Source organism: Syngnathus typhle, linkage group LG13, assembly GCF_033458585.1.
Source record: "Syngnathus typhle isolate RoL2023-S1 ecotype Sweden linkage group LG13, RoL_Styp_1.0, whole genome shotgun sequence".
Lineage (NCBI taxonomy): Eukaryota > Metazoa > Chordata > Actinopteri > Syngnathiformes > Syngnathidae > Syngnathus > Syngnathus typhle.
The window spans coordinates 7,553,336-7,579,884 of NC_083750.1; the positions used below are offsets into that span (position 1 = coordinate 7,553,336).

General features: G+C 42.7%; 1 protein-coding gene across 2 annotated transcripts in view; it reads left to right on the forward strand.

The window, feature by feature from the left end:
* The window catches only part of LOC133165059 (collagen alpha-1(XI) chain-like), a 34,927-nt gene extending 8,592 nt beyond the window's left edge, over positions 1–26,335 (forward strand). Inside the window, exons 5-67 of one of the 2 annotated variants that reach the window (XM_061294439.1) lie at positions 1,202–1,333; positions 3,375–3,464; positions 3,863–3,946; positions 4,826–5,122; positions 5,878–5,943; positions 6,509–6,550; positions 6,816–6,878; positions 7,680–7,754; positions 7,834–7,917; positions 8,505–8,561; positions 8,840–8,893; positions 9,176–9,229; positions 9,322–9,375; positions 9,436–9,489; positions 9,962–10,015; positions 10,103–10,147; positions 10,895–10,948; positions 11,038–11,082; positions 11,626–11,679; positions 12,591–12,635; positions 13,048–13,101; positions 13,185–13,229; positions 13,949–14,002; positions 14,084–14,128; positions 14,798–14,851; positions 14,934–15,041; positions 15,134–15,187; positions 15,460–15,513; positions 15,644–15,688; positions 15,868–15,921; positions 16,020–16,064; positions 16,223–16,276; positions 16,371–16,424; positions 16,588–16,641; positions 16,770–16,877; positions 17,127–17,216; positions 17,814–17,867; positions 18,501–18,608; positions 18,684–18,791; positions 19,003–19,056; positions 19,136–19,189; positions 20,214–20,321; positions 21,524–21,577; positions 21,656–21,709; positions 21,790–21,843; positions 21,925–21,978; positions 22,076–22,183; positions 22,266–22,319; positions 22,474–22,527; positions 22,607–22,660; positions 22,909–22,962; positions 23,192–23,299; positions 23,400–23,453; positions 23,534–23,587; positions 23,663–23,770; positions 23,847–23,900; positions 23,991–24,026; positions 24,118–24,171; positions 24,362–24,614; positions 24,710–24,822; positions 24,893–24,961; positions 25,048–25,281; positions 25,424–26,335. In XM_061294439.1, the coding sequence (XP_061150423.1) occupies positions 1,202–1,333; positions 3,375–3,464; positions 3,863–3,946; positions 4,826–5,122; positions 5,878–5,943; positions 6,509–6,550; positions 6,816–6,878; positions 7,680–7,754; positions 7,834–7,917; positions 8,505–8,561; positions 8,840–8,893; positions 9,176–9,229; positions 9,322–9,375; positions 9,436–9,489; positions 9,962–10,015; positions 10,103–10,147; positions 10,895–10,948; positions 11,038–11,082; positions 11,626–11,679; positions 12,591–12,635; positions 13,048–13,101; positions 13,185–13,229; positions 13,949–14,002; positions 14,084–14,128; positions 14,798–14,851; positions 14,934–15,041; positions 15,134–15,187; positions 15,460–15,513; positions 15,644–15,688; positions 15,868–15,921; positions 16,020–16,064; positions 16,223–16,276; positions 16,371–16,424; positions 16,588–16,641; positions 16,770–16,877; positions 17,127–17,216; positions 17,814–17,867; positions 18,501–18,608; positions 18,684–18,791; positions 19,003–19,056; positions 19,136–19,189; positions 20,214–20,321; positions 21,524–21,577; positions 21,656–21,709; positions 21,790–21,843; positions 21,925–21,978; positions 22,076–22,183; positions 22,266–22,319; positions 22,474–22,527; positions 22,607–22,660; positions 22,909–22,962; positions 23,192–23,299; positions 23,400–23,453; positions 23,534–23,587; positions 23,663–23,770; positions 23,847–23,900; positions 23,991–24,026; positions 24,118–24,171; positions 24,362–24,614; positions 24,710–24,822; positions 24,893–24,961; positions 25,048–25,281; positions 25,424–25,570 (4,785 nt within the window). In that variant the 3' untranslated portion in view covers positions 25,571–26,335. The remainder of the gene's footprint in view (positions 1–1,201; positions 1,334–3,374; positions 3,465–3,862; positions 3,947–4,825; positions 5,123–5,877; positions 5,944–6,508; positions 6,551–6,815; positions 6,879–7,679; positions 7,755–7,833; positions 7,918–8,504; positions 8,562–8,839; positions 8,894–9,175; positions 9,230–9,321; positions 9,376–9,435; positions 9,490–9,961; positions 10,016–10,102; positions 10,148–10,894; positions 10,949–11,037; positions 11,083–11,625; positions 11,680–12,590; positions 12,636–13,047; positions 13,102–13,184; positions 13,230–13,948; positions 14,003–14,083; positions 14,129–14,797; positions 14,852–14,933; positions 15,042–15,133; positions 15,188–15,459; positions 15,514–15,643; positions 15,689–15,867; positions 15,922–16,019; positions 16,065–16,222; positions 16,277–16,370; positions 16,425–16,587; positions 16,642–16,769; positions 16,878–17,126; positions 17,217–17,813; positions 17,868–18,500; positions 18,609–18,683; positions 18,792–19,002; positions 19,057–19,135; positions 19,190–20,213; positions 20,322–21,523; positions 21,578–21,655; positions 21,710–21,789; positions 21,844–21,924; positions 21,979–22,075; positions 22,184–22,265; positions 22,320–22,473; positions 22,528–22,606; positions 22,661–22,908; positions 22,963–23,191; positions 23,300–23,399; positions 23,454–23,533; positions 23,588–23,662; positions 23,771–23,846; positions 23,901–23,990; positions 24,027–24,117; positions 24,172–24,361; positions 24,615–24,709; positions 24,823–24,892; positions 24,962–25,047; positions 25,282–25,423) is intronic. The other variant, XM_061294440.1, reaches the window with a different exon arrangement.
* Positions 26,336–26,549: the final 214 nt, after the last annotated feature.

Sequence of the window (26,549 nt, forward strand, 5' to 3'; positions counted from 1 at the left end):
CACAGTTCTTCTTGTGCTATTGCAATAAGACAATAAGAAATAAAGCAAGTTGCTCATATGGAGGAGAGGAGTAAGTAGCTGGATGGTGTGTCACCTCCTGGGCTGGACTCAATGTGGGCCGTGATTGGTGTCAGAGGCAGGCCAGAGTGATGTCATCGGGGTGAGGAAGAGAGAGAGACAAAAAGACAGTCTGACATTGTCTAAAGTTTCAGTTTGTGCCAGCTCTGTCATCATATTTTTTTTTCATAATTCTGCAGGCAATTTTCAAAGTGCCATTTTACCATTCATACAAGTGTAAATTCAAGCTAATATCAATATCGAGACTTAATAACAATAAAAGACGCAATTGAAGACAGGAAGTACATTTTGTGACGTAACCCTGTTCGTCGAATCTCGTGAGCTTCCTCGTAGCACCGACATTTCAACGTAAACATCCCACCACGTAGAATTAATAAACAAAGAATGGAGAATGTGGAGCGGATATGCGCACTAATAACAACAAAGACGAGACAAACAGACAAATAAGCACCCTGCTGCTCGGCTTGTTGTTGCATCTTAGTCCACACTGAATCATTCGTGACAAGACTATCTCCAAGTATGAACGTATTTGTCGCAGCTTTAGGATTTATTTAAAGACATTTGTTACTTCATAAGTCTTTGTTGTTGCTCTTATTTAATTTTTTTTGCCGATTGTTACCCAGCATGGTTCCTTGTCAATCAAAATGACACAAAACTAAAATCTAAAATACATATTTTTAAACACTAATTTAGGACACTTACAGTGCAATAACCATTCATTCCAAATGTTTTTATTTGCTGATCGACTGGAAGCGGTCACATTCTTCAACGTGCCTTCGAGCGAGGCGTTTTGGCTGACGGCAGTGTTAGCGGTGCAGATGTAATTTCCTTTTCCAAACGCTCATGAAAACCAGACGTCCTGCGATAACTACAGACCTTGGTTATTTATCTGCTGTGCACGGGGACTGGCAGTCTCTCTCGTGGCAGATGCTTGCAGATTGGCCTCAAGCCTTGATTAACGACCTTTTCGATCAGGAGGATTACGGCCTATCGTTCTCTACCACATCCTGCTTGTTGTGTTTTTATTGTCACCTTTTATGATCATCATTCAAGAAGAAGGTGCTGACTGTGTGAAAATGACATTTTGGGGGGGTTTTACCTGACACTCTTTGTTATCGTCCAGGGTGACATCCAGCAGCTGCTGATTGTGGCAGACCCCCGGGCCGCCTATGACTACTGTGAACACTACAGCCCCGACTGTGAAACCCCCAACCACCAGGACACCCCCCAGGCCCAAGAACCTGAGGAGGAAGAGGTCAGTAGAAAAAGGGAATACATGGAAAGTCGATTTTTTTATACACTTTGTCATTTGTAACTTCAATTTATAATAATTGGCTGGGAAGTCGCAAGTTGTCTTAAAGTGACGGCCGGGCGAAGCATCCAAAATCGCTCCAAATATTTCCTTGTCCATCAAAGTTTTTATCATTCTTTGTGTCTTCTCTAATGTGAGCCTCCATTGTCAGCTGACATTTTCCGTCAAGTATTTGACCAAATGACTGGAAAATTTCCCTCCTCTTTTTTTTCCTTGCCGCTGAGCTCTTACCGAGCGCCGCTTTGCAGTGGCCCCGTGATTTATATCACTAATGAGTTCAGCAGGCTGCGCTACCCGAAATCCAACGTTTTTTCCTTTCCTCTATGCAGCAAGACTTCTAATACCTGGAAATGTTTTTTTTTCTCAATGCCGAGTTCAAGTATGGAAGAAGTGGCTGGAAAATGTTGCCTCATCATCATCAAGTTCACTCTGGTGGAGGCTGTCAAGCAAAGCAAGAGAGAGAGAGAGACGCTTTGGCTGCACGTATGGTTTATTCACCGTTGACGTTATAGCCGTAATGTTCCACGCGGTCCCCCTCCTCATAGCTTTTCAGACAGATTTACTCATTATGGACGTGTATGGAGACCTTTGTTTATCTTTTAAGTGAAGACCAACGCCAATAGTTTCCTTTTTACCTCATTCCCTGCCAGACCAGTTACAATGGAGCTTTGACGTCAATAATCGTCAATGGCAGTGGGCGAGTTCAAAAGTGCATCATCTACAGTTTATTCACCATTAAGAGTCACAAAGTTTCAAAATCTTTGAACATATTTACTTGGTATGGATGCGTATGGAAAGCGCCAGGGATCAACCGCCTTGACCCCGCCGTCGCTGTGCAGTTGTCAGCCACATGTGTGCGGCTCAGGATGAAAGGAAAAAGGAAGCGAAGTGATACGGGAGTGCGTGTCCATATGTGTGCACGAGTCCGCATCCAATTCCAATTTCATCCAAGCCTCGCGGTGAAGCTCCCAGCCAAGCACTCCACTGTCGTAAATCCACGCCCCCACAACCCTCTCAACCCTCCCGCGCTCTCTATCTCCCCTCATGTCAGACTGTCTCGCCTGTCTGGCCGGGCCTGGGCTCCTCGTGTGACCTCCGGACGGATGTTTAGCCAACATTGCAGCTTTTATCGCTTTTTCACAATGTCAACAGTTGTCCATGGGACTAATATTCATCCGTGTAATGCGTATCAGGAATTGAGGCTTTATAGTAGGTCTCGCCATTGTTAAACTGTCAATAAATGTACGGCAGTTTTTGGCACAGGAAATTTTAGTCATATTTAACAGCATCAATCTTTTTTCTTTATTTTTCTGGCAAAATGCAATTTTTCTTCTTTTTTTAGTGAAGTGCAGCTTGTCATTAACTTGAAGTTAGTGTAAACGTTTTCTGAATTGGTGCTTAGGCTAGCACCAATTCCCACATTTTATGCGAATCAGAGAAACTTGTACCCATTTCCTGTGCGGTTTGTCCTGGGTGGCTCGACTTTAACGCAGTAAATAAATAGCAACATTATATCCCTGTAGCTGATTATTTTGCCCTGCATTCATGTGGGCAATTTCCGAGCCCAGGCCGCACGTTTATTTAGCGCTATAAGTCATTTAGTGGCTGCAATTTGTTCCTGTAATTTTGCCTTTTCCCACCATGAGTCAGGATTGCACACTCACTTTAATGGTGCCCCATTAATGAATGCGTCTGGCTAACTTTGACATTCAGACCTTACGTGTAGCAACATGTCACGGTTTGACCGCACAATGACTTGTTTGGAAGCAAACAAGATTTGTTGTTATTTTTATCCATATATATTAATTCTGTTCATATGGATGTGATTTATTCTTTTTGAACATGTTATTTCTAAAATAACATGCTTGCTTTCTTTTGCCATGTAAATACTGTACAATATGACATTGTGCTGGTTTATTTACATGACGGCATCGATGGATTGACTGCACCCCTTTCCTGTCTATTTCTTCTTCCCCTTTTACAGTACACTAACTATGATTATGGTGAGTTCTATGACTACAGCGAAGGAGTACTCACCACCGAACCCGCCCCAACGGAAGGCGCCAAGACCGAGGTACCGCCGCGACTAATACTGTTTTCATGGCAGCCATTGTCATGAATAACAAATCTGTCTAAGCTTGGGTTCTTGTCTATCTTTTGTCTGTCTATATTTTCCTCTTTGATTTTTTTTTTGTCCAGTTTAAAATTCAACAAGTTTTATTTCGGTGTTAATTAGGCCAACAGTTAAATAGCTATGCAGTAAAATATTCACAAAACGGCACAAGTATTAAAAAGAAAATCTGAAGTTCAAGCTTTCTTTAGCCTTAGAGCTGCAGTTAAAAGGTTTTAAAAAGCGCACAGACATACTATTGTGGTTTTTTTTGGGGGGGGGGGTATAATTTGACCAATTTGTCTTTGGTCAGTATTAATTTGCTATATCGCTAAGTTTTATTTTTGTGCTAATCATTTCAGACCCTCGTAGACGGCGACTACTTCACCGACTATGACTACAGCATTGTGGATGGAAGTCAGCCTGAAACTCCCACGGCGGGCCAGGTAATTATTTTTATTTTTTTTTAAATGTCAAGTCTTATATACAGAGTCATCGATACAGTGTGTAAGAATGGGTGGCATAAGTCATTAATTCTAGTGTCGAATAAGTCGTCAATTCCAGTGTCATTAAATTATTCAAGACCTACTATTATATTCCACATTCATCAGCTGTCTTGATGCGAGCATCCATTTTCTGAAACGTTTTAGAAATTTTAATGATCATTGTTGGTGGTCAAAAGCCTTATTTGGTCAAAATCATAAAGCCGCATATGCTACTGTTTTTCCCCACGACGAATGACGTCGTAAAGATGGCCACAGCAGGAAATCGTTGTCATAGTTATGTCAAGCATAACCATTGGAAAACGGGTCGGCAGACAGATAAGTCATCCCTCCCCTTTCCATAATTCTGACACATCCAGAATTTGGCAACCTTAATTTGTGCTTAATCGTTACAAACATAAATAATATCCTAATGAGGAACATTTGAGGGTTAAATTGGAACAACATGGCCATTTGTTTTCCTTGAACCACATTGTCCACTCGATGCATGGTAGCATTAAAATCAAAATTGAAACAAACTTTTGTGCTACGGAAAAGCTACTGAACTCATTTCTGTTCATTTTTAAATAATGCAATAGGGTTTTGGCCAAGGAAAAAAACAGTTAATTGTTTTATGGCGAGTCCGCAAACTTTGCTGCCACGTTCAGATATGGATTCTATTGCACAAAATATCCAGCAGAATTTCATTCCAGTCCTAAAAATAGCCATTTTAAATCAAAACGTCAGACTATCTGTGGCATTTCAGACATGTGTTCTTTGGGTCTACGCAGAATAAATATGCCTTCTAAATGTCTGTCTTTTCCCTTCTCCCTCCCATCCCAGACAAATGAAGAGGCAAACGTGGATGATTACATCACCGGCGTGGAACAGGTCGGAGCGGACCCCACCCCCGGTGTCGAAACAGTCGCCCCGGTGGACACCAATGACAATGTGGACGCTGGCACCAACACACACGTATTCAGGGAATACGACCTGAATGAGGGAGAGGAGACCCAGGAGACGCCCTATGACTACGGCGACTATGGCGACTACGGCACTCCAACTGAAACCCACAAATCTACAGGCGAGGAAGACTTCGGTACTGGTGTTCCGGCGGAAACCGACTTCAGGACGAGCGGCGTAAGTAAAACAACGGAGATGTGGTGGTGGGAACGTAGCGGGTTCCAAACGATGTCGGGTTGTAACTTGAAGCGTCTTGTTTGAAACCCTAGGTCTGGCTCAAAACCTTACCTCTCTCTGGAACCCTAAAGTTGAGACCCTAAACCCTGGCTTGAAATCCTACCTATTGAATACTACCAAAGAAAATGAATCAAACAATTGAAATTAAGTCTACTGTAGTTTAGTCATGGCCTTTTTGCACTATCTATGAGATGATTTCCTAAGGCAGGACTTGGCAAACCTCAGGGGTTAATCACCAACATGCTATTAGCACTCTCTGTCCGGGCTACATTCCCAACGCACCGCAAAAGTCCTCAATGACTTTCTCAAACTGCTGGACACTGTTCTTCTTTTGGGGCCTTGGGAATGCCTCTCATGTGAAGTCATTGTATGAATAGTGTCAGGTAACCTAAACCACCCCTGTAGTTGGGGTCGTGATTTTTTTTTTTTTTTTATGTCTAGTAAGGAAGCTTACTAAATAGGGGTCCAAATTATAGCCTCTGGCTGTATTATTCCTGAGGTTTATTTTTCCAAGCCAGCAGCAGCGAGCTACCTTAATCTTCAAGAACAGTAGTCAGCAGTCTGCGGCGCTTTTCTTAGCACTTTTATCGCTATGTCCTGCTGGTCCGCCAGTCTCGCCTTTTCACGTTTCCCCCCCCCCCCATAACATAAACGTGCTTGGCAGTGTTTAAGAAAAGACTTCCTCATGTCCACAGGTGGGAGGAAGTCAAAGTTACCTGGGTGAGAAAGGAGAGAAAGGAGAACCTGCCATCATTGAGCCCGTAAGTTGTTTATTAACTCCTCAATACTCGTCCCTTTTGTCTATATATCCATTTTACATCAGTCCAAATGTGAAAAATAGACATTATTGCTAATCAGCATGATTTTGTCCCAATGCTACAATTGGCTCATGGCTAGTTAGTAGGCTAATGATCCCTCTCCCATTGAATGTGTCTAAAGATGAACAATGTGTCTAATTGCTACTACAATACCGACTTGGCTGTCAAACACATGAACTTTTCGACAGCTAATCTGTCAAGCGGCTGCTAATTTGCTAACAAATAGAATGTAGACAGAGTGTGAGATTTAATGAAGATTTTAAACGTATGTGATATAAGCAACTTTTTCCGCACTATATAAGGCTAATATTAAGTGAAATGCTAGCTCCTCCCGTACCATCTGCATTGAAACCCGTCCAAACAAATTGACCACACACACACACATAACCGTCGATGAAATACTGCGTGGAGCAATACGTAAATTCCTCGACCTCAAACCCGCAGCAGCCGTCTGTTATTTGTAACGCTACTGTATTATCTACTCTTTTTCTTTTTTTTTCTTTTTCAGGGTATGCTTATAGAAGGACCCCAAGGATCCCCCGGCCAGGCAGTGAGTATCACGTTTTCTCCTGTCTGCCTTGCACACATGGAGAACAGCTAAAAAAAGGGGGATAAAAGAGAGGGGGGCCTTTATGGAAAGAGCGTCAGTGGTGGAGTATGATGAGAGTTGGGGGGGTTGTTGTATTTTGAGGTCTTTTTGAAGCCATCTATGCTTCTGTCGTTGTTGGCTGATACACCATGAGTGCTGGATGGGCCGACTGTGGTGAGCTTTGGGATATAATGAACTCAAAGTATGCATTTGTGTTGTTTTTCAGGGTGTCCCGGGTACCCCAGGACTGCCAGGTCCCCCAGGACCTCATGGAGATCCCGGTCCAAGGGTGAGTTGAGGGACAGCACTTTTAAAACGCATTTTCCACTCATATTGGCGTGATTTTCAGTCTTTTACTAGTATAAAATACTTCTTTTCAAGAAAACTGTGTTTTTTGGGAGAAACAAAGAAGTATCTTTTTCAAGAAGAAAAATGAAGGATTGTCCATTAAAGCCATTTATCCTTGACGATTAATTAATTAATCATTTTAAATTAAAAAAAAAACATGAAAAAAAAAACATAGAAAATCCTTCTTTCAAAAAAAAACAAATTGAAGAAAAGCGAAAGAAAAAGAAAGTGAACTCACTGACATGATGTGGTGATCCCTCTGGATTTAAAGTTCCTCCCCTCCCGTCACTTCCTCCCATGGGAAACCCGTCTTGCCCGCCCAGGGGGATTAGACCTGACTCCTTCCTGTAGTCCCGTGGTTTTCTGTGGCATAGTACTCCGTCTGTACGCATTATCATCATCGTCACTATAAACCCTCTTTTAACGTCACTTTCCAAGACGTTGGAGGGCTTCACTGATCTGGTTTCTCTTGAGGAGTCACAGCAGCCTCCATTGCTCTATTAAATCACATCCAGCTACAATTAGACAAGTCTCTTTTTTCTTGCAAGGAATATGCAACAACCACTGATTCAAATCTTGAAGCTTTATTGGCTATAAAGATTTTTTTTTCCCCACTATTTATTTTGAAAACATGTTACGGAAGAGCACTAGTCACTTCTAATTCACCCCTTTGGGAAACTCTTTATTGCTGTTATAAAAACCGTTAAAATGTATGTGAAAGTCACTTATTGTCATTCCACAGGGTCTTCCAGGACGACCTGGAATTCCAGGTTCAGACGGTGTCCCAGGGCCTGCAGGTACCATTCTGATGCTTCCAGTAAGTTGTACTACTTTGCTTAATTTGTCATCAAGGGATTCTTTTGAGTTGCGTCACCCTTTTTCATTGTGATCAACAGTTCCGAGCAGGCGGCGAGGCACATAAAGGACCCGTAGTGACGGCGCAAGAGGCTCAGGCTCAAGCCATCCTTTCCCAGGCTAGGGTAAGTCGTCACTGCTACTGAACCTCTTTACATAACAGTTAAAATGTTCTTCACGTTCCCATTATTTTTTTACAAGCACTAGACACAATCAGCAGGAATTATTCTCTCACCTGGAAGCCGAAAAACGGCATAATATTGCCTTGCGAGGGTGGAGTAGGACATGGATAGCTTCCCTTAGAAAATTAGCTCCATTTTAGTCCGTTAGGCTGCAAATGTTCCACACATTATTGGCTTTGGAGCAAAAAAATATTTAACCACTTTGGAAATTTTAACCTTCATTTGAATTATTTTCAGACACCTGTTGGTGCAGCTAGTGACTCGTGTAGTAGACTGGGAGTCTTTAATTACTCAACTGCAGAAGCTACCGGCATCCGTCAGGGATGAGGCCAACTCTCAGCTTTACAGATGCCACATCTTCCGAGTTGTAAAAATGCATTGAAGAATTTGGTCTATTCTTGGACATGAAAGATTTTTCTCCAATGCTACATATACTGAAACATCAATTCCGTGAGAAAGTCTGCAAATGTGCCCACAAGTGCTATGCGGGCGAGCAGTGGTTTTACATGTCTCTTTGATTCCCCCCCCAGCTGGCCATGAGAGGTCCTCCAGGGCCAGCGGGCATGGCGGGACGGTCTGGTCCTGTGGTGAGTCCCTTTTCAAACTCCACATCTTGTCTGTTGATCCCACACCACACATGAGGTCATGAGTGCTACGCATATATCATCACACACACCCATACATGTGGAAGTCACTGGGCGGCTGAGGTCATACAGTCATCTCTAGTTTAGTCTCGGTCCAAATGTGTCTCACACGCCCGACCCCTCCCTTTCTGTCTTACATTGTAAAGGCCTGATTCAGGATTTACTGCATTTCTTGTTCAGCCACTGCATACATGCAAAACATTTCATTTGTTTTTCAACAGGGCGGTCCCGGTGCTCCCGGTCTTAAAGGGGACGGCGGAGATAACGGACCACAGGTGAGATTTTTGTTTGTTTTGACAGTTGCTCGAGATTATTTTTTTTTCTCAGTCCGAGCACAATTGTAAATTTGAACAATTGCCTAAATTGAATTTTGTGCCAAACATTCCTAACCTATACAAACATTTTAAATTTGCCCTAACAATTCTGAAATTTGACTCATAATTTCCAATATTGATCAAAGTGGCCTCCAGTCTTAAATTTGATCAAAATTACTTTGAAATCTCCCACAAAGCCTTCTACTTGACTTATGTAATATTTGGTGTCTGTTTGCTCCGTAGGGCCCCAGAGGTCTTCAGGGTCCTACCGGTCCCCCAGGAAAGGCAGGAAAGAGAGTGAGTCGAGCTTGGATAGACGGAGACCATTTAGCCCATAAAGATGTGTTGTTGACTCATTTTTGCAATGCGGCTTGTGTGTGCTGCTCCAGGGCCGTAATGGAGCTGACGGTTCACGAGGAATGCCAGGAGAGTCCGGAACCAAGGTAACGTGATTTGTCGTCGCAGGCATTGATGCACCTGTTGTGACCTCACTGCGTTTCCAGGGTGACCGAGGTTTCGACGGCCTTCCCGGTCTCCCCGGAGAGAAGGGCCATCGGGTGAGTACCACATTTTGTTTTTTTGGACTGGGCAAAAGGCTGGATACTGAGTACCACACATTCACAATTCACACCTATGGACAATTTAGAGTCTTCAATCTACTTAAGATGCATGTTTTGAGAAACTGCATCTGATCCATGTCAGATGTTGGTTCCAAAGTGTCGTGATGTCGTTGGACCCATTTTTTGGGGGGGGAAAGAGGCTTGGGCGGCGGACGTGGAAGACTCCTTTAGAGGGACATTTTAGAGGACATGTAAATACAGGGAAGCATGTTCTCCCAATGTGGTCACCCGTGCTTTAGATTCAAGTCTGCATCGTTTGGTAATTGCCTAGTCATCAGCTTTTTTTTTTTTTTTCTTCCTCGGCCACAGCTGTGAGCCTGCCACTCCCCCCACACACATGCACACATAACCACCACCACCACCTTCCACCATGCTTAGTCAACTTCTCTTTGATACGTCTTTTCTCCAGGGGGAGCACGGTCCGACAGGGCCTCCAGGATCTCCAGGAGAAGACGGGCCAAGGGTGAGTCAACGGCACATCCCCTCCAATTCAAACTTAGCCTTCTTTTTGTTTCCAAGCCAGTAACCCCCCCTCTCGTTGCCTCCACAGGGGGAAGACGGCCAGGTTGGACAGAGAGGTGTGGCTGGAGAGGGTGTAAGTGGATTTATTGCCTTCTGAAAAGAAAATGTGGCACTATAACTTCGACACGCAGTAGCAAATCAAGCTGTCAAACGCACCGTCTCGGTCGGGAAAACTAAAAACAATGTCTGTGAGAAACAGAAAGGCTCATGCTGTGTGCGGCATGACAGCGCTCACGCACAAACACGCACTTAAACAAACTTAAGTCTCCAAATTGAGATGTTTCATTGAGCTTGTAATACCACTATTGACCACACGAGGTCAGTGTTTGAGCACTGTGGTCCCAATTCCTACGTTAGTTTTCTTCACTATTTTATCAAAAATTAAAAGCGGGGTCATTGATGATTTTTTTATTCACTATTTTGTTTAAGGTCTTAACTCTGACCGTTGTGTTGTTTTCCTGAATATTTTTTCAGTTTTATACAATACGCTTTTTTTCAATACGCTCTCTTGTTTCGTTTTGAGTCAATGCTGTTTAATGTTGTACTCAATGACTTATTTTCTTTATTGTTTTAGTTAATATTTGTTTTCTATACCATTTTACTCAAACTGTTTTTCAACACAGTATATTTTATTACACAAATTGCTGTTTTAGTCCTTTTTTTTTTTTTTATGTACTCAATACTTAATATTATTTACTGTTTGACTCAATTCTCTTTATGGTTCTCTTTACTATTTCTACTATTAATTACTGCTGGTACCCATGGTGGTCTTTGCTATTCTATTTACCGTCGAGCACTTTTCTTTTGTTTCGCCACACAGGGTCCTCGAGGTTTGCTCGGCCCCAGAGGTTCGGCGGGTCCCGCAGGACAGCGCGTACGTACACCGCACGTTCACGCTATATTATCGTGCTTGCCTTGCTCTCTGGAGAAGAGCTCTAACCTGTTACACATTTCTCCTTGCAGGGTATTCCTGGACTTGACGGTCAAGCGGGTCCCAAAGGAAATATGGTGAGAACCATGGTTTTTTTTTTGTTTCCTTGATTTTTTTATTTTATTTTTTGTTTTACAACAAACAGCCAAGATAAGGACAGTTTTTTTGAGGGTCTTACAGGGAATATGGATTGGGGTGGGGTCATGGGTCAAGAAGTCCACGCGTGGTTACTGAGTCACAGACATGAAGATATTCATAAAGCCAACATGTTATTTGGTTAATCTCCATGGGGCCTCATTGTCCTCACACATGGATGCTTCGTTAGTCTTCTTTTCCTTCAAGGTTGTCACGACTTGTTTATACAAAGCTGGGAACATCTAAAGCAGTCTTCCCCTCTGGGAGGCCTTTTCTGTCTGTGTGTGGTTTGTGACACATTTGAAAGTGGTCATCCACTCCCAGAAGTTACAGAAATACACACTGTACCTATGAAATTGAAACACAATGATGGGATTGCACAAAAGACTTTTCTCTGCGTTTCCATGAAAAGTTAATGTTGTATTGTTTTGCAAACAACAAAATCACATCAAATATTAATGACGTGCTCCTCGGTGTACTTCTAGGGTGTACAAGGAGAGCCAGGTCCTCCCGGACAGCAGGGTTTTTCTGGACCTCATGTAAGTCCTCCATTCAGCCGTCTATTTGTCAGCGTGCTCTGTTTTCTAACTCGACATGCTGACTTCCTGCCTTAAATTCTACCCTTTGCTATTTCTTGATTCTCCTCTTCAGACGTCTGTTTTCCCCATCCAACGTCTGCCCGAACACTTTGCTCTCTTATCTCCTCCCCTTTTTTTAGCCTGAGAAATTCACACAAGAAGTTGACTTTTTCACTTCTCAGGAGGAACAGCAATAATGCCGTTGATTCGATTGGGCTAGTTTAATGATCCCAGTGGCAGGAAATCCCAATAAACTGCGTTTGTCTCATTAACTCTCATATGAACAATTAGAATCGTTGTTTAGTTTCTTACATCACATTCTTTCATTGAAAAAAAATAACTTGGGTCAGAAAGGCCTATAAATTTGAATATCATATTAACAATATAAATAGACCAATAAATTCAACATGGGATATTTTTCAATTGCACAATATCTAGAATTATTAATTATGAATAGACTTATGTGGTATTCTTTTATATATACTATACTATACTATACTATACTATACTATACTATACTATACTATACTATACTATACTATACTATACTATACTATACTATACTATACTATACTATTTTTTCTGGGGGTGGAGACGGGATGTCAAATATGATCTTGAATGCTTATTCTCAGGGATAGAATCCTCGGGAGTAAAATCAAGCGACTTAAAGAAATAATCATAAAAGTCCGTTTGCATGGGCGGCTGAGCGCGTCTGAATAAACACTGCTAAAGTGCTTCCAATGTGGAAGCAATGAAACGAGCAAAAATAAGCTAATTAAAACTGGCAACAGACTTGACAGGTGCTTTTTTTTTTTTTTGCACGTTGTGTGTAACACCCATTCTCTCTTTCTCTGTCTCGCTTTCTTTTTCAGGGTCTCATTGGGCCTCAAGGTCCGATCGGGCCTCCTGGTGAAAAAGTGAGTATTGCCTTTCTTCTGTCTAAAAAGTCCATTTGGACTTAAAAGCGTTCCAGCAGATGGCTGCTGTGGAAGAAAGCTTCAAGAGATTGTCCTTGTCTGACTCTGCGTGCCTCTCATTTGACAACTTTCAATTTAAAGCCATAAAATTACATGCAGTATATATAAGTAGAGCCTCTAAGATGGGTTTTGTAGGAATTAAAGTTAAGTTCTTTTTCCACAAATGACAAATATTACTACTTTCCTATTCCCTTTTATTATGTTTTTGGCTCATTGGCACATACTACAGATACTTTCCTTATACGGTATTTCTAATATACAATATTCTTATTAGGTAATTTTACAAAGTCCAAGATGATTTTGATGTTCTTCCTGTATTTTATGTATCTCTCCATTCATCATGTGAATGTAGGGCCCTCAAGGTAAACAAGGTTTGGCCGGGCTTGGTGGTGCCGATGGACCTCCTGTAAGTAAACTCCCTCCTCATTCCGTTAAAAATGGCAACAACTATTATTATATCCAACTAAGGAAGTGTTTTGTTTTTTTTAGGGTCACCCAGGTAAAGAGGGTCCTCCAGGAGAAAAAGGAGCAGCTGTAAGTGATATTTGGACTTGTTACCATGCCAAATTATGGATTGTGATGTTTTTATGCAAAATAAATCTCACCAATTACTTTCATAGGCTTACACCCCAGGAAGTTTAATTTTAAATATGTAAAATGGCAACTCAATATTTATTTTATAGATTTTTTAATATAAATCTAAAGTTTATATATTTTGAAAATGTATATAACTTTTCATCCAATTCCTTATTTGATCTTTTTATTTTGAATTCACAGTAATCATTATTAAAGAAATCCAATTTTAGCCAAGTGGCAGCAATGTCAATTGACAGAATTACTTGGGTTCTTTCAAATAGTCACTTGTTGCCAGGCAGAATTCAAAGGGCGCATTTATTTCTGCCCAATAAAAATAATCCAGTCAACTGACTAAACTATTTGGTTGACAACTTGGGGCAGAGAATTCCTCAGGCCACACCAAGCTGGAAAAGGGAAAGGCAGCGTTCAGTGACAAAAAATAGCAGTTAGCTTTTCACTGCGGCTAAATATAACAGCCTTTTTTTTAGCACGCTTCCATCTGCTGGATTTAGTACTACATTGCCCAACTCGTCCTTATTACGTATATATGAATTTCACCTAACTTGTTCATTGTCTACTATTTAGTTCTACTTCTTGTCAGTTTTTCCTTCCAGTTTTTACTTCTGTGAAATCAATAGAAATATAACAAATGAACCAGATTTTTTCCTGGTCCTTAGGGTTTCCCCGGACCAATGGGATCCATCGGCTACCCCGGCCCTCGAGGCGTCAAAGTGAGCGCTCATCACATTTTGGACAAAACTGATAAATACATACAGTACGTTCAAATTAACGGCATTTGTGGTTTCTTCCAGGGAGCAGAGGGAATCCGAGGCCTAAAAGGTAGCAGAGGAGAAAAGGTAAACATACAGGAGATTGTATTTAACCAAGACAAAAAATCCCCCCCTCCTCTTTATTTTTACAAAGTGTCACATAAATGTGACTATTTGGAATGTGCATATTGAATTACAAATATGATTATTATTTATAAAAATTACATTGTTTTGAGGAGACAATATTAATGGTCTTCCTAATCAACGATAACTGAACGATTTTGTTTGTTTTTGCAACATTACGTTCATATTTTCAAAACCTTACAGTATGTTTTTATATTTATTTATGATATTTCATTATACTAATGCATACTCCTTTAAATAATTTCATGTCATATTTCATGTCAATATTTTTGCTGATATTGTTTCATTTATTATTCATTTCAATCATCACTGTTCATTTATTAAGTGTTGAATTTACAGAATGTTTTAAATTTTCCTAAATCCCATTAACTCATACTGTACGTTCTTGTTCATCCCCGCGGAAAATAAAGGTTCAGAAACACGATGCTACACTTTTTTCCCCAAACACCAGATGTCAATAGAGTAACAAGAGATATTGTGGTTTAGCTGTTTTAATCCAAAACGCCACTAGAGGTCACTGTCGGCTATTACGCATGCATCCTGTGTTCATGTTCATTGGGCTCTCAACAAACTGTACAGTATCGTCAATATTGATTGATATCTTCAATCTAGGGAGAAGATGGCTTCCCTGGCTTCAAAGGCGACATGGGCCTGAAGGGCGACAAGGTGATTTTTTTTCCCCCCCAATGCTGTCAAGTAGGAAGTCTCAAAGTAAATACTAATGAGAGTTTGTTTTGGGGGCTTTCAGGGTGAGGGAGGTGTAACTGGACCCCGAGGTGAGGATGGCCCAGAGGGCCCCAAGGGCACATCAGGACCCAATGGTGATTCCGGTCCCAACGGTCTGGCCGGAGAAAAGGTCAAGCATCCAATCACACATCACGATCGAGGTCCAAATGAAAGTTGACTTTGTTTTAAAGATTTTTTTGTTTTTCTTCCTTTGTCCTTCAGGGAAAGCTTGGAGTGCCCGGCTTGCCCGGATACCCCGGAAGACAAGGTTCCAAAGTAAGTGCGCTTTATTATTTCATAACATGACCTGATTGGGTGGAAATTAATATTTGACCAGACATACATTTAGTTTCTCTTTAGATTGTGAATGAATTTTCATTAATCATTTTATCTTGTGTCATTCATTCATTTTTTTTCCATTGCTAACATGTTTCGAGTGGATTTTCCTTGGATAAATCATTGTTTAAAACACCATGTGTACCTTCTGAGCTTTTTTTTTTTTTTTACCTGTGCGGTTTTTCAATTTGCTCTTTGTATTTTTCTTGCAGGGCTCCAATGGCTTCCCCGGTTTTGCCGGCGCCAATGGCGAGAAAGGCGCAAGGGTCAGTTTTGTTGTTTTGTTTGATGCTCAAGACCAGTTTAGAGCTAATTTATTTGTTGAACACTTCAATTGATATGAAATTATATATTTACATATTGTTATGCTTTGTTGTTGTTTGCGTCTCTGTTTAGGGAGTTGGTGGCAAATCCGGACCTCGAGGCCAACGCGGCCCAACGGTAGGCAATTTCATGCATCTGAATCATGAATAATTTATGCTGCCCAAACATCAATAACAGTGGTGTTTTTTGAAGGGGGATCAAATTGCTTTGTGGACACTACGCATTCATTTTTTACATATTTTCAACGCTATATTTAGTTCCTCCGATAATGACAGTATGTGCAATTGTGTGTTTAGGGTCCACGCGGTGGGCGTGGTGCCAGAGGACCTACAGGAAAACCAGGAGCAAAGGTGCTAAGCCAGTTCAATTGTTGACTGTGTGATTTAGTCTAAATGTGATTTTTAATTGCAGGAAGTTGACAATGTGTTATCTTTTTGTTCTCCCTCAGGGCACCTCAGGCAGTGATGGACCCTCAGGACCACCCGGAGAGAGGGTTAGTGTTACACTTTCTATTTTTTATTTGTATTTTGGTCCAGAAAGTGGCGCTGCTTTCATCATTTATTTTATTTTATTATTTAAAAAAGAATGACTCATGTTGTAATTGAATTGCATTTTTTTTTTTAATTGACCAACCACTTTTTCTTATTAAAGGGTCCTCAAGGACCACAAGGACCTGTAGGCTTCCCCGGACCAAAGGGACCCAATGTAAGGAATTGCATTCACGTTGTTATTATTTTATAGATTTTTTTTTTATATTCATTTCTGATGCTGTCTATTTGACCCTCCACCCTACTCGTAGGGCCCCGCAGGAAAAGACGGGCTGCCAGGTCACCCAGGACAGAGAGGAGAGACGGTCAGTTAATCCTAATCTTTCTGAATTCTCGATTGACCTTTTGCTAAAGCACATCCCAGGAAATGCTGACTAACCAAAGCAATATTTTATCTCATACACCAGCTCAGATAACAATTTAGCATGACGACTTTGAATAAAACTGAGCTGTTTCTTTCTCTTTTAGGGCTTCCAAGGAAAGACCGGACCACCAGGACCAGGAGGCGTGGTTGGACCACAAGTATGTCCTTGTTGTGAGATACGTACTGTAAAATCTGCACCAATAGCAAGAAAAAGTAGAAGGAAAAGTTTTGAAATGTTGAATGAAATGTGATGAAAATACTAACTGAATAACTTGTTGGTTGTCAGGGTCCAACCGGAGAGACTGGACCTAGTGGAGAGCGAGGACACCCTGGTTCCCCAGGCCCCCCTGGAGAGCAAGGTTTGCCAGGCGCTGCTGGAAAAGAGGGTGGAAAGGTAAATAAACACTTTTCATTATCTAAAAAGAAAAAAAAAAAAAAAGTTCTTTTGTTTGGATTGTCACATTGAAACCTGTGGAAATCTTCCAAATAGTTTTTGCCATTAATTTTTTTCTCAAAACATTTTTGGCACTATTGAATGAATATTCTGAAGGATGAAGAGGGTTTTGGTTTTTTTGCGGTATTTTAAAACCATTGCATCCATTTTGCTTACCCTCATGTGTAACATGACTTCACCTCTTTACAGGGAGATCCAGGTCCTCAGGGGCCCAGCGGTAAGCCGGGTCCTGCAGGTCTTCGTGGCTTCCAGGGAACAAGGGGTCTTCCAGGAGCCATGGTAAGAATTATTCACTGACATGTAAAAACATAGAAACTTAATTGACTTTTTTTAAATGGTCATACAAGTGCAAAAAATAAGCACTTATAAAAAAGTTTCTTTTTTGTTTCTTTCATGTATTCTCTAGCAAAATTTTAGGAACACACACACGTACCCATACAGTATATCGTTTCTGAAACTAAAGCAGAGCAGCACTATATGAGGCAATGATTCTTTTTCAAAAAAGTTTGCGTGTGGAATCTTCTGCTCGCTCGGCATCCTTCATGCCCGCGGGTACTGTCTGAGGCCTGCGAATGAGTTAGGGTAATAAAAGCCCTTTATTGCCTTTTGCCTCATGCCTCCCGATATGCAGCAGAGGCAGCACTTGCTGCCGAGCCAAGAAGCCAAACTTCCATCCTGAAATAAATGGACCCAAAGTTCTAAAACCTTTTATCTAAATGAACCTCAAACAGACACTTCGAAGACTTACTGTATCTTTTCAGAGATTGATATTTGAGGCTTTTCTGTATTTTTGAATTTTCACAATTCAGCATCACCCATCATCAACACATTTCTTTGTGGGACTGACACCAACATCTCCTTTCTGTGTGCTCTCAGGGTCCAGGTGGCTTAAAGGGAGGAGAAGGGCCCCAGGGCGTCGCCGGCCCCATCGTAAGTAATTTGCACCGTTTACATGATTCTTGTGTGTAGTGTTGGTTCTAATTCCAATTGGAATGTAGGGGAAAGATAGTTTCCCTGGTTTGTTCCTCGAAAAGGACACCCTCCCCATTAGTAGTCACGCTCAGATTAATAAGTGTCTCTTAAAAGCCTCTGAGGCGGCTGAATGGTGAGAAAGCTGACTGACATTTTGTCAGCTCGTTAAATGCGGCCTTCCTTCAATTATACCATTAAAAGCGCCTCTCCAGCGTCACGGCATCAGATGACGGCCCATTTGCCGAGATGAAAAGATCATCTGTGAGTGAGTGCCATGAGGCACTTAGCTAAAATTACTGGGCATATTTTGGGACGGCGAAGGCGAGACATTGACTTCCTGCTGCTGTCGGAAACGTCAGCGAGTGTCATTGCAACATCCATTGCTCGAATCCTTTTACTTTGACGGCAAATTTAGCTTGCGGCATATCATCATTTGGACCAAATACACCAGCTTTGCCTTCATGCCACCAATAGTGAGACACATCCAAGTACTCCATTTTCTCGCTACCATGATTTGCCACTTGAATGAAACGTATCTCCGTCTCAAAGTAGGAATCATTCTCGTTGTGACCGGCATGTTCAATGTGACAGGGTTCCCCAGGTGAGCGAGGTGCGGCCGGCCCCGGAGGTCCCATCGGACAGACGGGACGCAACGGCCCCCAAGGACCACCAGGAGCTGCTGGTGAAAAGGGAGCTCCTGTAAGTCGCTTTCCCCCACCATACCATTCTCGTAGGGGATCATATCCTCCATTTCATCTGTCTTTTATGTGTTAGGGAGAAAAAGGTCCCATGGGTCCCGCTGGCCGCGATGGCATCCAAGGTCCCGTCGGTCTTCCCGGTTCGGGCGGACCTCAGGGCCCACCCGGAGAGGACGGTGACAAGGTGGGTGTAAAGTAGTCCTCGTCACGTACGCCGCAATCAATTAAGTGCAAAACTCACTTCAAGGTTGTTGTGGAGGCCAATTAAATTGGAATCTCTGGAGAAATATTTACCTGGCCAGCCGCGGTCATGGTGACTTTGAAAAGTAGATTTTAAAGATGGTGGATAGATTCAGGGAAGTGAGCTCTGCTGCCGATCTTGTGTCGTCCCGCAGGGAGAGGTTGGCGGACCTGGACAGAAGGGAGGCAAAGGAGACAAGGGCGAACTTGTAAGTCCCTCGCTTTTGATTTGCTTGAATATATAAGGATGTGTCATTGTCCTCAACTCTCTAACTGCTCTTCCGACAGGGTCCACCAGGCCCCAGTGGTCTTCAGGGTGTGATCGGTGCTCCTGGTCCAGCTGTGAGTACCACATCCTATTCTGATGAGTAACTAATACAGAAAAACTCGTCGTGGATGGAGAAATTCAGAGCAAGTGTAAATTAGCACGTATTTCGAAAACTCTGCGGCTAATGAAAGAATCACTTGATTATGCAATCCCCTCTTTTGAAAACCCAACCATTTGAATACAAACAATGAAAAAGTTACATTTTGCATAATAAATCCTATTGGAATTGCATCCATTGATTTCAGAGTTTTGTCCCACACCCAAGAAACTTTTTAATGAGCCGCGCTGACATTGTATCATAAAAATAACACAGATGCATATCAGCATGCCGAAGCTGTCAATCTTGTACTGGCGGGGGAGAAAAAAACGCCTCAGTACATTTGATGTTGGCGAGCCGCCAAACACGCTCGCTTGCGTGTCCGCCTCATTAACGTGAAGGCTTTCGGCAATAGGGGATGACCCAAACGGAGGGGTGAGCATAACAAGCGGCACGATCTGGTAAATGGTTTAGTGGCCAAAAGTCGGCATCCGTGAGGGGCGAAAACGACAAAAATAAACACGAGTAGAGAGTGGCCGAGAGCAGGTAGCACGGCTGAGCTGAACGAACATTGATTTGTCCGTTTAAATCAACATCGTCCACGCTCCATTTGCCGTGCTGCTGCAAGAACGCTCTTGATTATTATTCGGAAAGTTTAACAAGATTCTTGCTAAGGTCAGGCCAAGTAGTTTTACAGATAAGATATTTTTTCCTTGTAAGTTTTTGGGTGGGCAGCATCCAGTAATTATAGGAGAAACATTTCAAACTTTAGAAGAAAAAAAATATTTTGTGTTATTTTATCATTTTTTTGCCATTTGTAAAGTTACAAAAAAAATCTCACTTTTTTCTAGAGTAAAGATGTAGTTTTACGACTTTTTTACAATTTCTCGTTAAGGGAACCATCCGCCCTGATTGAACATATTTCTGCATCGTAATGTTCTTATTGGCCCTCCCCTCGACTCTGTAACCTCGAATATGTCTCTCGTTTGGGCCTCGTGTAGGGCAGCGATGGCGAAGCCGGCCCCCGAGGACAACAGGGAATGTTTGGCCAGAAAGGAGACGAAGGATCCAGAGGCTTCCCGGGTCTTCCAGGACCCATCGGACTACAGGTAACCTAGTTCATCGTTTGTTTCCTGAGCACAAACGACTTCCTGCAAATGACATTTCAGCTCATTTACATTTACATGACTTTGGAACAAAAACCTGCATCATTTATTCATGAAGCCTGGCTCCTTGTTAAATAATGTTTGTTTCCCCTCCTATTTCCCTCTGCTTAGAATACTGCAGCCTGTTACAAATCAATCAGCGCTAACGTAGCTACGCCTGGCGTCTTGCCAAACTGTTGTTAGGGCCGAAGTTTATTTTACACACGGAAAACATTTCTCTTCCACAATAACAGTACAGGGATACCTTATAACTGGCTACCTAGATCGTTGCTAGCTCGAGAAGCGAACACAAGTACACTTTATTCATTTTGCAATCACAAAAAAGTGACAATTAAATTAAACCAAAAAATATATATAGTAATAATAATTTTTGGATGAAATAAGGTTATCTTTGTGGGATCAACGTAGTACTGTATGTCTTTTATTTCATAAGGCATTATTAATTATTATACATTATGTTACAGAACTAAAGCTGTACAAAGATGAAGCAGGCTCACCTCTTGCAAAGGACATTTCTATGGAAAGAAACTTGAATATTTCAAAAATCATTACCTCCATACCCGGCGTGCCCCCGCCGGACAGTGGGGCCTAATAACATCGTTATTCAGCCTAATTGACTTTTAATAGGGCCTCCTGCACTCCTCTGATCTCCCCTCTTTTAATTAAGAATGCCCTTCAGTAGATGTCCACTCAAATCAGAGCACGGCGCTAATGATTTTTTCACTGTGGGCTGTGAATAAATAGATGATTTTTTTTCTCATGTAGCTGAATCTTTGGTGCAGGATGTGGAGAGGGTGGATGTATCAAAGATAGAGAAGCATTTGTAAACATACACTTTAGAGGTTTTCCAAAGAGTGCATCTTTCTAATCCATTAGTGCGTCAATGTTGTTATTTATCGACCCCCACGCTATTAGATGCGTTTGACTGTCCGTGCTCGCCAAACTCAGGAATGAAACCTCGGGTCATTATGATTTTGCCTTTTAGATAAGAAAATCTGCAAAATCATTCTGTTAATATTGCTTGTTTCTTAGCAGGATTTAAAGTCGCTGGTTGCTTTTTAGGAAAATAGTTGCCAGAAGGGTCAAAACTGTGATTTTTTTTATTGCCCTACACTTCTCTAACAAATGACTCTCACCTCTTCCAGGGTTTGCCCGGCCCTCCAGGTGAGAAGGGAGAGAACGGAGACGTTGGAGCCATGGTAAGTGTTTGAGAATGAAATGCATTTTTCTATTTCTGAATAATAATAATAATGATGTAAATGCCTGTCTTTTAACAGGGTCCTCCTGGACCACCAGGCCCCCGTGGCCCCCAGGGACCAGGTGGAGCCAGTGTAAGTTTGTTTTCTCTGTTGTAAATTTCAACACTTTTATTGCTCTTATTGCTTCACTGTAAAGTATGCTACATCCACAGGGAGCTCAAGGCCCCTCCGGTGGAATTGGAGGACCAGGAGCTGTCGGTGAGAAGGTGAGCAGGTTTTCCACGTATTGTATTATATCGTGAGGGTGTACAATCCAATAAGACAAATTATTGCTTTTCGTTCAACAGGGAGAAACTGGAGAGGCCGGCAACCCAGGACCACACGGAGAGCCAGGTTCAGTCGTAAGTCCTTGCCACACCAAATTCGAATGTCATCTGAGATACTGTAAATAGGTGTTGAAGTATCAGTATGACCCTTTGGTGTGTTTTTCTTGTCCAGGGCATCCGAGGAGAGACCGGAGAGAAGGGAGAAGCTGGACCTCCTGGAGCTGCAGGACCTGCCGGGGCCCGCGGACCATCTGGAGATGATGGTCCCAAGGGTAACGCTGTATGTGCAACCCGTTCGATATCACCACATCAATAATTTTTCTAAATTCAAATGCTGAGTCCTTTTTTCACTGTCTCTGCAGGGCCCTGTTGGCTTCCCAGGAGATCCTGGTCCCCCTGGTGAGCCCGGTGCCGCTGTAAGTATGAAATAATTTCTAATTTATCCGTTATAATCTAGGCGGTGGTGATTGCTAAAGCACCAATGTCGTCACAACTCATTGTTCTGCACCATATATTTTGCAGAGCAACAAATTTGCACTGATTTGAATGTTTGGAAAATGTCTCATTTAGGGCCTAGACGGTTTAGGAGGTGACAAGGGAGACGATGGGGAGGCCGGTCAACAGGTATGTTGTGACATGTCTGAAGATAGATTATCAACATGTTACAGTAGGTGACCATTTTTTTTTTTCTTACTCTATTTAGGGTCCCCCAGGTCCTTCTGGCGAGGCCGGCGTACCAGGACCTCCTGGCAAACGGGTGAGGAGACAATTTTAAAGATAGGCCATGTCGAATTTCAATGTGTGCCAATGCGTGCACATGTTTGATGATGGCCTAATAGCTCACGACAAGCGTGGTGATGACCTGAGGCAGTTTGGTCAGCTTTTAGCTTTTAGCATGTTTAGAACATAATGGGAAATCTCTTTCAGGGTCACCGCTCGCACGAGCCGGCATTGGATTAAATGACAGCGGCATCAATAATTGTGTGTGTGTTTGTCCCCCTGAAGGGACCCATTGGACCAGCAGGACAGGAAGGACGACAAGGAGAGAAGGGTTCCAAGGTAAAATGTGGATTTAAGAGCAAAATAAATGCCTATTAGCATTTGATCAGTCCTTGTTCAAAATAATACCTGAAAATTTTAGCCCGCTGTCTACTAAGATCTCGCTATGTTAGCATGCCTCCTGTTAGCATGCCTACTGTTAGTATTTAATCAATTCTCACAATATAATTCGACATGCCTAAAAAAATGCCTTTACCACATTAACACTCTTTTTTTTTTTTCCTCGCAGGGAGAAGCTGGAGCCGAAGGACCTCCTGGAAAGACCGGTCCTGTGGGAGCCCAGGGGCCCACCGGAAAGGCTGGTGCTGAGGGTCTTCGAGGAATCCCCGGCCCTGTTGTGGGTCTTGATTTTCGATTTATGAAAGACTGGTTGTGATGAGGATTAAACTCTTGATGGTATCCGCATCTGATGCACATGCTATATTATTTCATTTTAGGGTGAGCAAGGACTTCCTGGTGCTTCTGGAAAAGATGGACCTCCTGGACCTCTTGTAAGTTTTTAAAAATAGCTCAATGCAGGTTGGGGTTTTTTTCTACTGCCATTCACACTCATCATCCTAACTGTCCACAGGGACCACCTGGACTTCCTGGTATGAAAGGTGCCTCTGGATTCAAGGGAGAGAAGGTAAGAATCATTTACAAATTGTATGGAGTTGTTTTATTTTATTCAGTAAGTTTGTTTCGATTCCTTCACGGACAGGGTCACCCCGGTCTCATCGGTCTCATCGGACCGCCCGGAGATTTTGGAGAGAAGGGAGACAGAGGTCTGCCTGGACCGCAGGGGCTTGGTGGTGGCAAGGGTGAAGCTGTGAGTTCATATTAGATTGACTTCTCAAACAATGGTGTTATGACATTCTAATGTATGCTTTTGTGTCTCCCCTTAGGGTATTCTGGGTCCTCAAGGTCCTCTTGGTCCTCCTGGTCCTCCCGGTATTCCTGTAAGTTGTATTTTTGCACATTTTATTCTTACCCTTTTCTACCTTCATATTCTCTCATCTCAACTGTTTTATTTTATTTTTATTTACCAGGGAGCTCATGGACAAAAAGGCTCCAAGGGATCAAACGTAAGTTGAGATTTAAACAATAACTCATTCGTCATTCCAGGTAATGGATTCTTTTTAAAGTGTTTGTGATGCTGCTTTTTTTTGCCTTCAGGGTGGAGCAGGTCAAAAAGGAGACCCTGGAGTGATGGGACCACCTGGACCTCCTGTAAGTTTCTCTTGTTTTAATGTGTCAAAAAAAAAAAAACCTAATGAGCTAGCACAAGAAATTAACAAATCAGTCTTCACTCAAATGCTAGAAGAAATATAATGGACAAAATATATTAGCATTACTCTTAGCATTTGACATCAACTGTTCTAACAGCAAAAACACCAAACGTTTTTCTTGTACCCCGCAGGGCCCAGCAGGCGACATGATCCAGTCACTGCCAATCCAGCACGTGTCAAGGAAGAACAAACGGCATGCCGAGGAGCAGGCGGACGAGGCGGCGGACGACTACAGCGTTGACGGCCTGGATATGGAGGACGTTTTCGGCTCCCTCAACAACCTCAAGCAGGACATCGAGCGCATGAAGTTCCCTCTGGGTACCGCCGACAACCCCGCCCGCACCTGCAACGACCTGCGACTCAGCCAGCCTGACTTCCCTGATGGTAGGCATTAGCAGCGTCAACATATTTTGCCAATATAGTGAGTTTTTTTTTTTTTTCATCTTCATGCTTGCCCCCCCCCCCCCCCCCCCCATCAGGTGAATACTGGATCGATCCCAACCAGGGTTGCATCGGAGATGCCATTAAAGTGTTCTGCAACTTTACGGCGGGCGGCGAGACGTGTATCAACCCAGACAAGAAGTCCTCAGGGGTGAGTGTTGGAACGCAACGCGCCGCAGTATGAAGACATCGCAGTGACTGTCAGCGCGTGTTCTCCGCAGGTCAGAATATCCAATTGGCCCAAGGAGACGCCTGGTTCCTGGTTCAGTGAATTCAAACGTGGAAAGATTGTAAGTCAAACTTGTAGACTCTCTTCAGAAATAGCAGCATGTTAGCATTATCCAGCATTGACTTGGTCTTCCTCCTCGCCGTGCAGCTCAACTACATGGACGTGGCCGACAACAGTATTAACGCAGTGCAGATGACCTTCCTGAAGCTTCTGAGCTCATCGGCGCGCCAGAACTTTTCCTACGTGTGCCACCAGTCGGCGGCGTGGTACGACGCCAAGACCGACAGCTACGATAAGGCTCTGCGCTTCCTGGGCTCCAACGACGAGGAGATGTCATACGACAACAGTCCCTTCATCAAGCCGCTCCTCGACGGCTGCGCTGTAAGTCCTCCACAACCAAACAATATTCAATTGCTAACATCTGTCATTTCAATTGGTAACAACTGTAATTGACAAATTAAACTTTCAAACCAAATTTAAATTTCGAACGTGAAAGGCTAACGTTGACATGTGGTGTGTGCAGTCCAAGCAGGGCTACTCCAAGACGGTTTTGGAGATCAACACCCCTCGCATCGACCAGCTGCCCATCCTGGATGTCATGCTCAACGACTTTGGCGACTCTAACCAGAGGTTCGGCTTTGAAGTCGGCCCCGTCTGCTTCCTCGGCTAGACCCCTACCCCCTCCTCCCTCTCTGAAACCCCTCCCAACCCCTGCCTCCCACCTTAAGCCCCTTGCCCCCCTGCCGTCGCCCCCCGCCCCCACTGACGGACAGGGTCGGACGGCGCAAAGCAAAGAAGATGAAAGATGTGGCGAGTGTCGTCGTGGCAACCCTCCGTGGGGTCGCAATCACATGACTGAGAAGTTAGTCAGAGAAAATAAAAAAGGACTTTTGATGGCGTGGTGGGCTGACGCGCTCGACCACAGGTGTGCGTTTGCGCAAAACACTCAAGGTGCTACACAAATTGCTTTAAAATGAAACTGTAATTATTATAATAATTATTATTATTTTGTACAATATTGTGCCTTTTTGAATCCACCACCATTAAGATACTTTGCATGTGTCCCAGCTCGTAAATGTTCCCTGTTAAAGTGTTAAGAAATTATCCAACCCGGACCGTACAGCACGTTTGAACAAATTTGTAAGTATCAAAAAGTTTGTAAATAAAATTATGACAGCAGGCAAAAGTGCAACACAAAAGACATAGTATTTTTTATTGACTTATTGGGAACTTGAGCCATAATAAAAAGTAATATAAATATTTTCCAAAAGTTCTTATTCTGTATACCTCAAACAAACGTGGGCCATAGTTGTTTGTTCTAGAATACATTTTTTTGCAAGATGAAATGTTCTTTGGTGTTAATTTACCACCCAAAATGCCTTGTTGACTTATTGTGTGCCTTTTAAAAATATTAAAACTGGATTCTGAAACGTGATGTTAATATTGGTCAGTTTTTTCCCACTAGGGATAAAGAATACAAGCCTGTGAATGTTACCTTTTATTATTATGTTATTATAGCTTCAAGTGGAGGAACTGAGCCTGCGCCGTTTGTAACCAATAAATATCGCAAGTCGAGGACCCAGTGTCTCTCTTACTGACGGTCTTCTCGCCGGTGCACGAGCGGGCAGCTGCCTCTTGACTTGGACGCA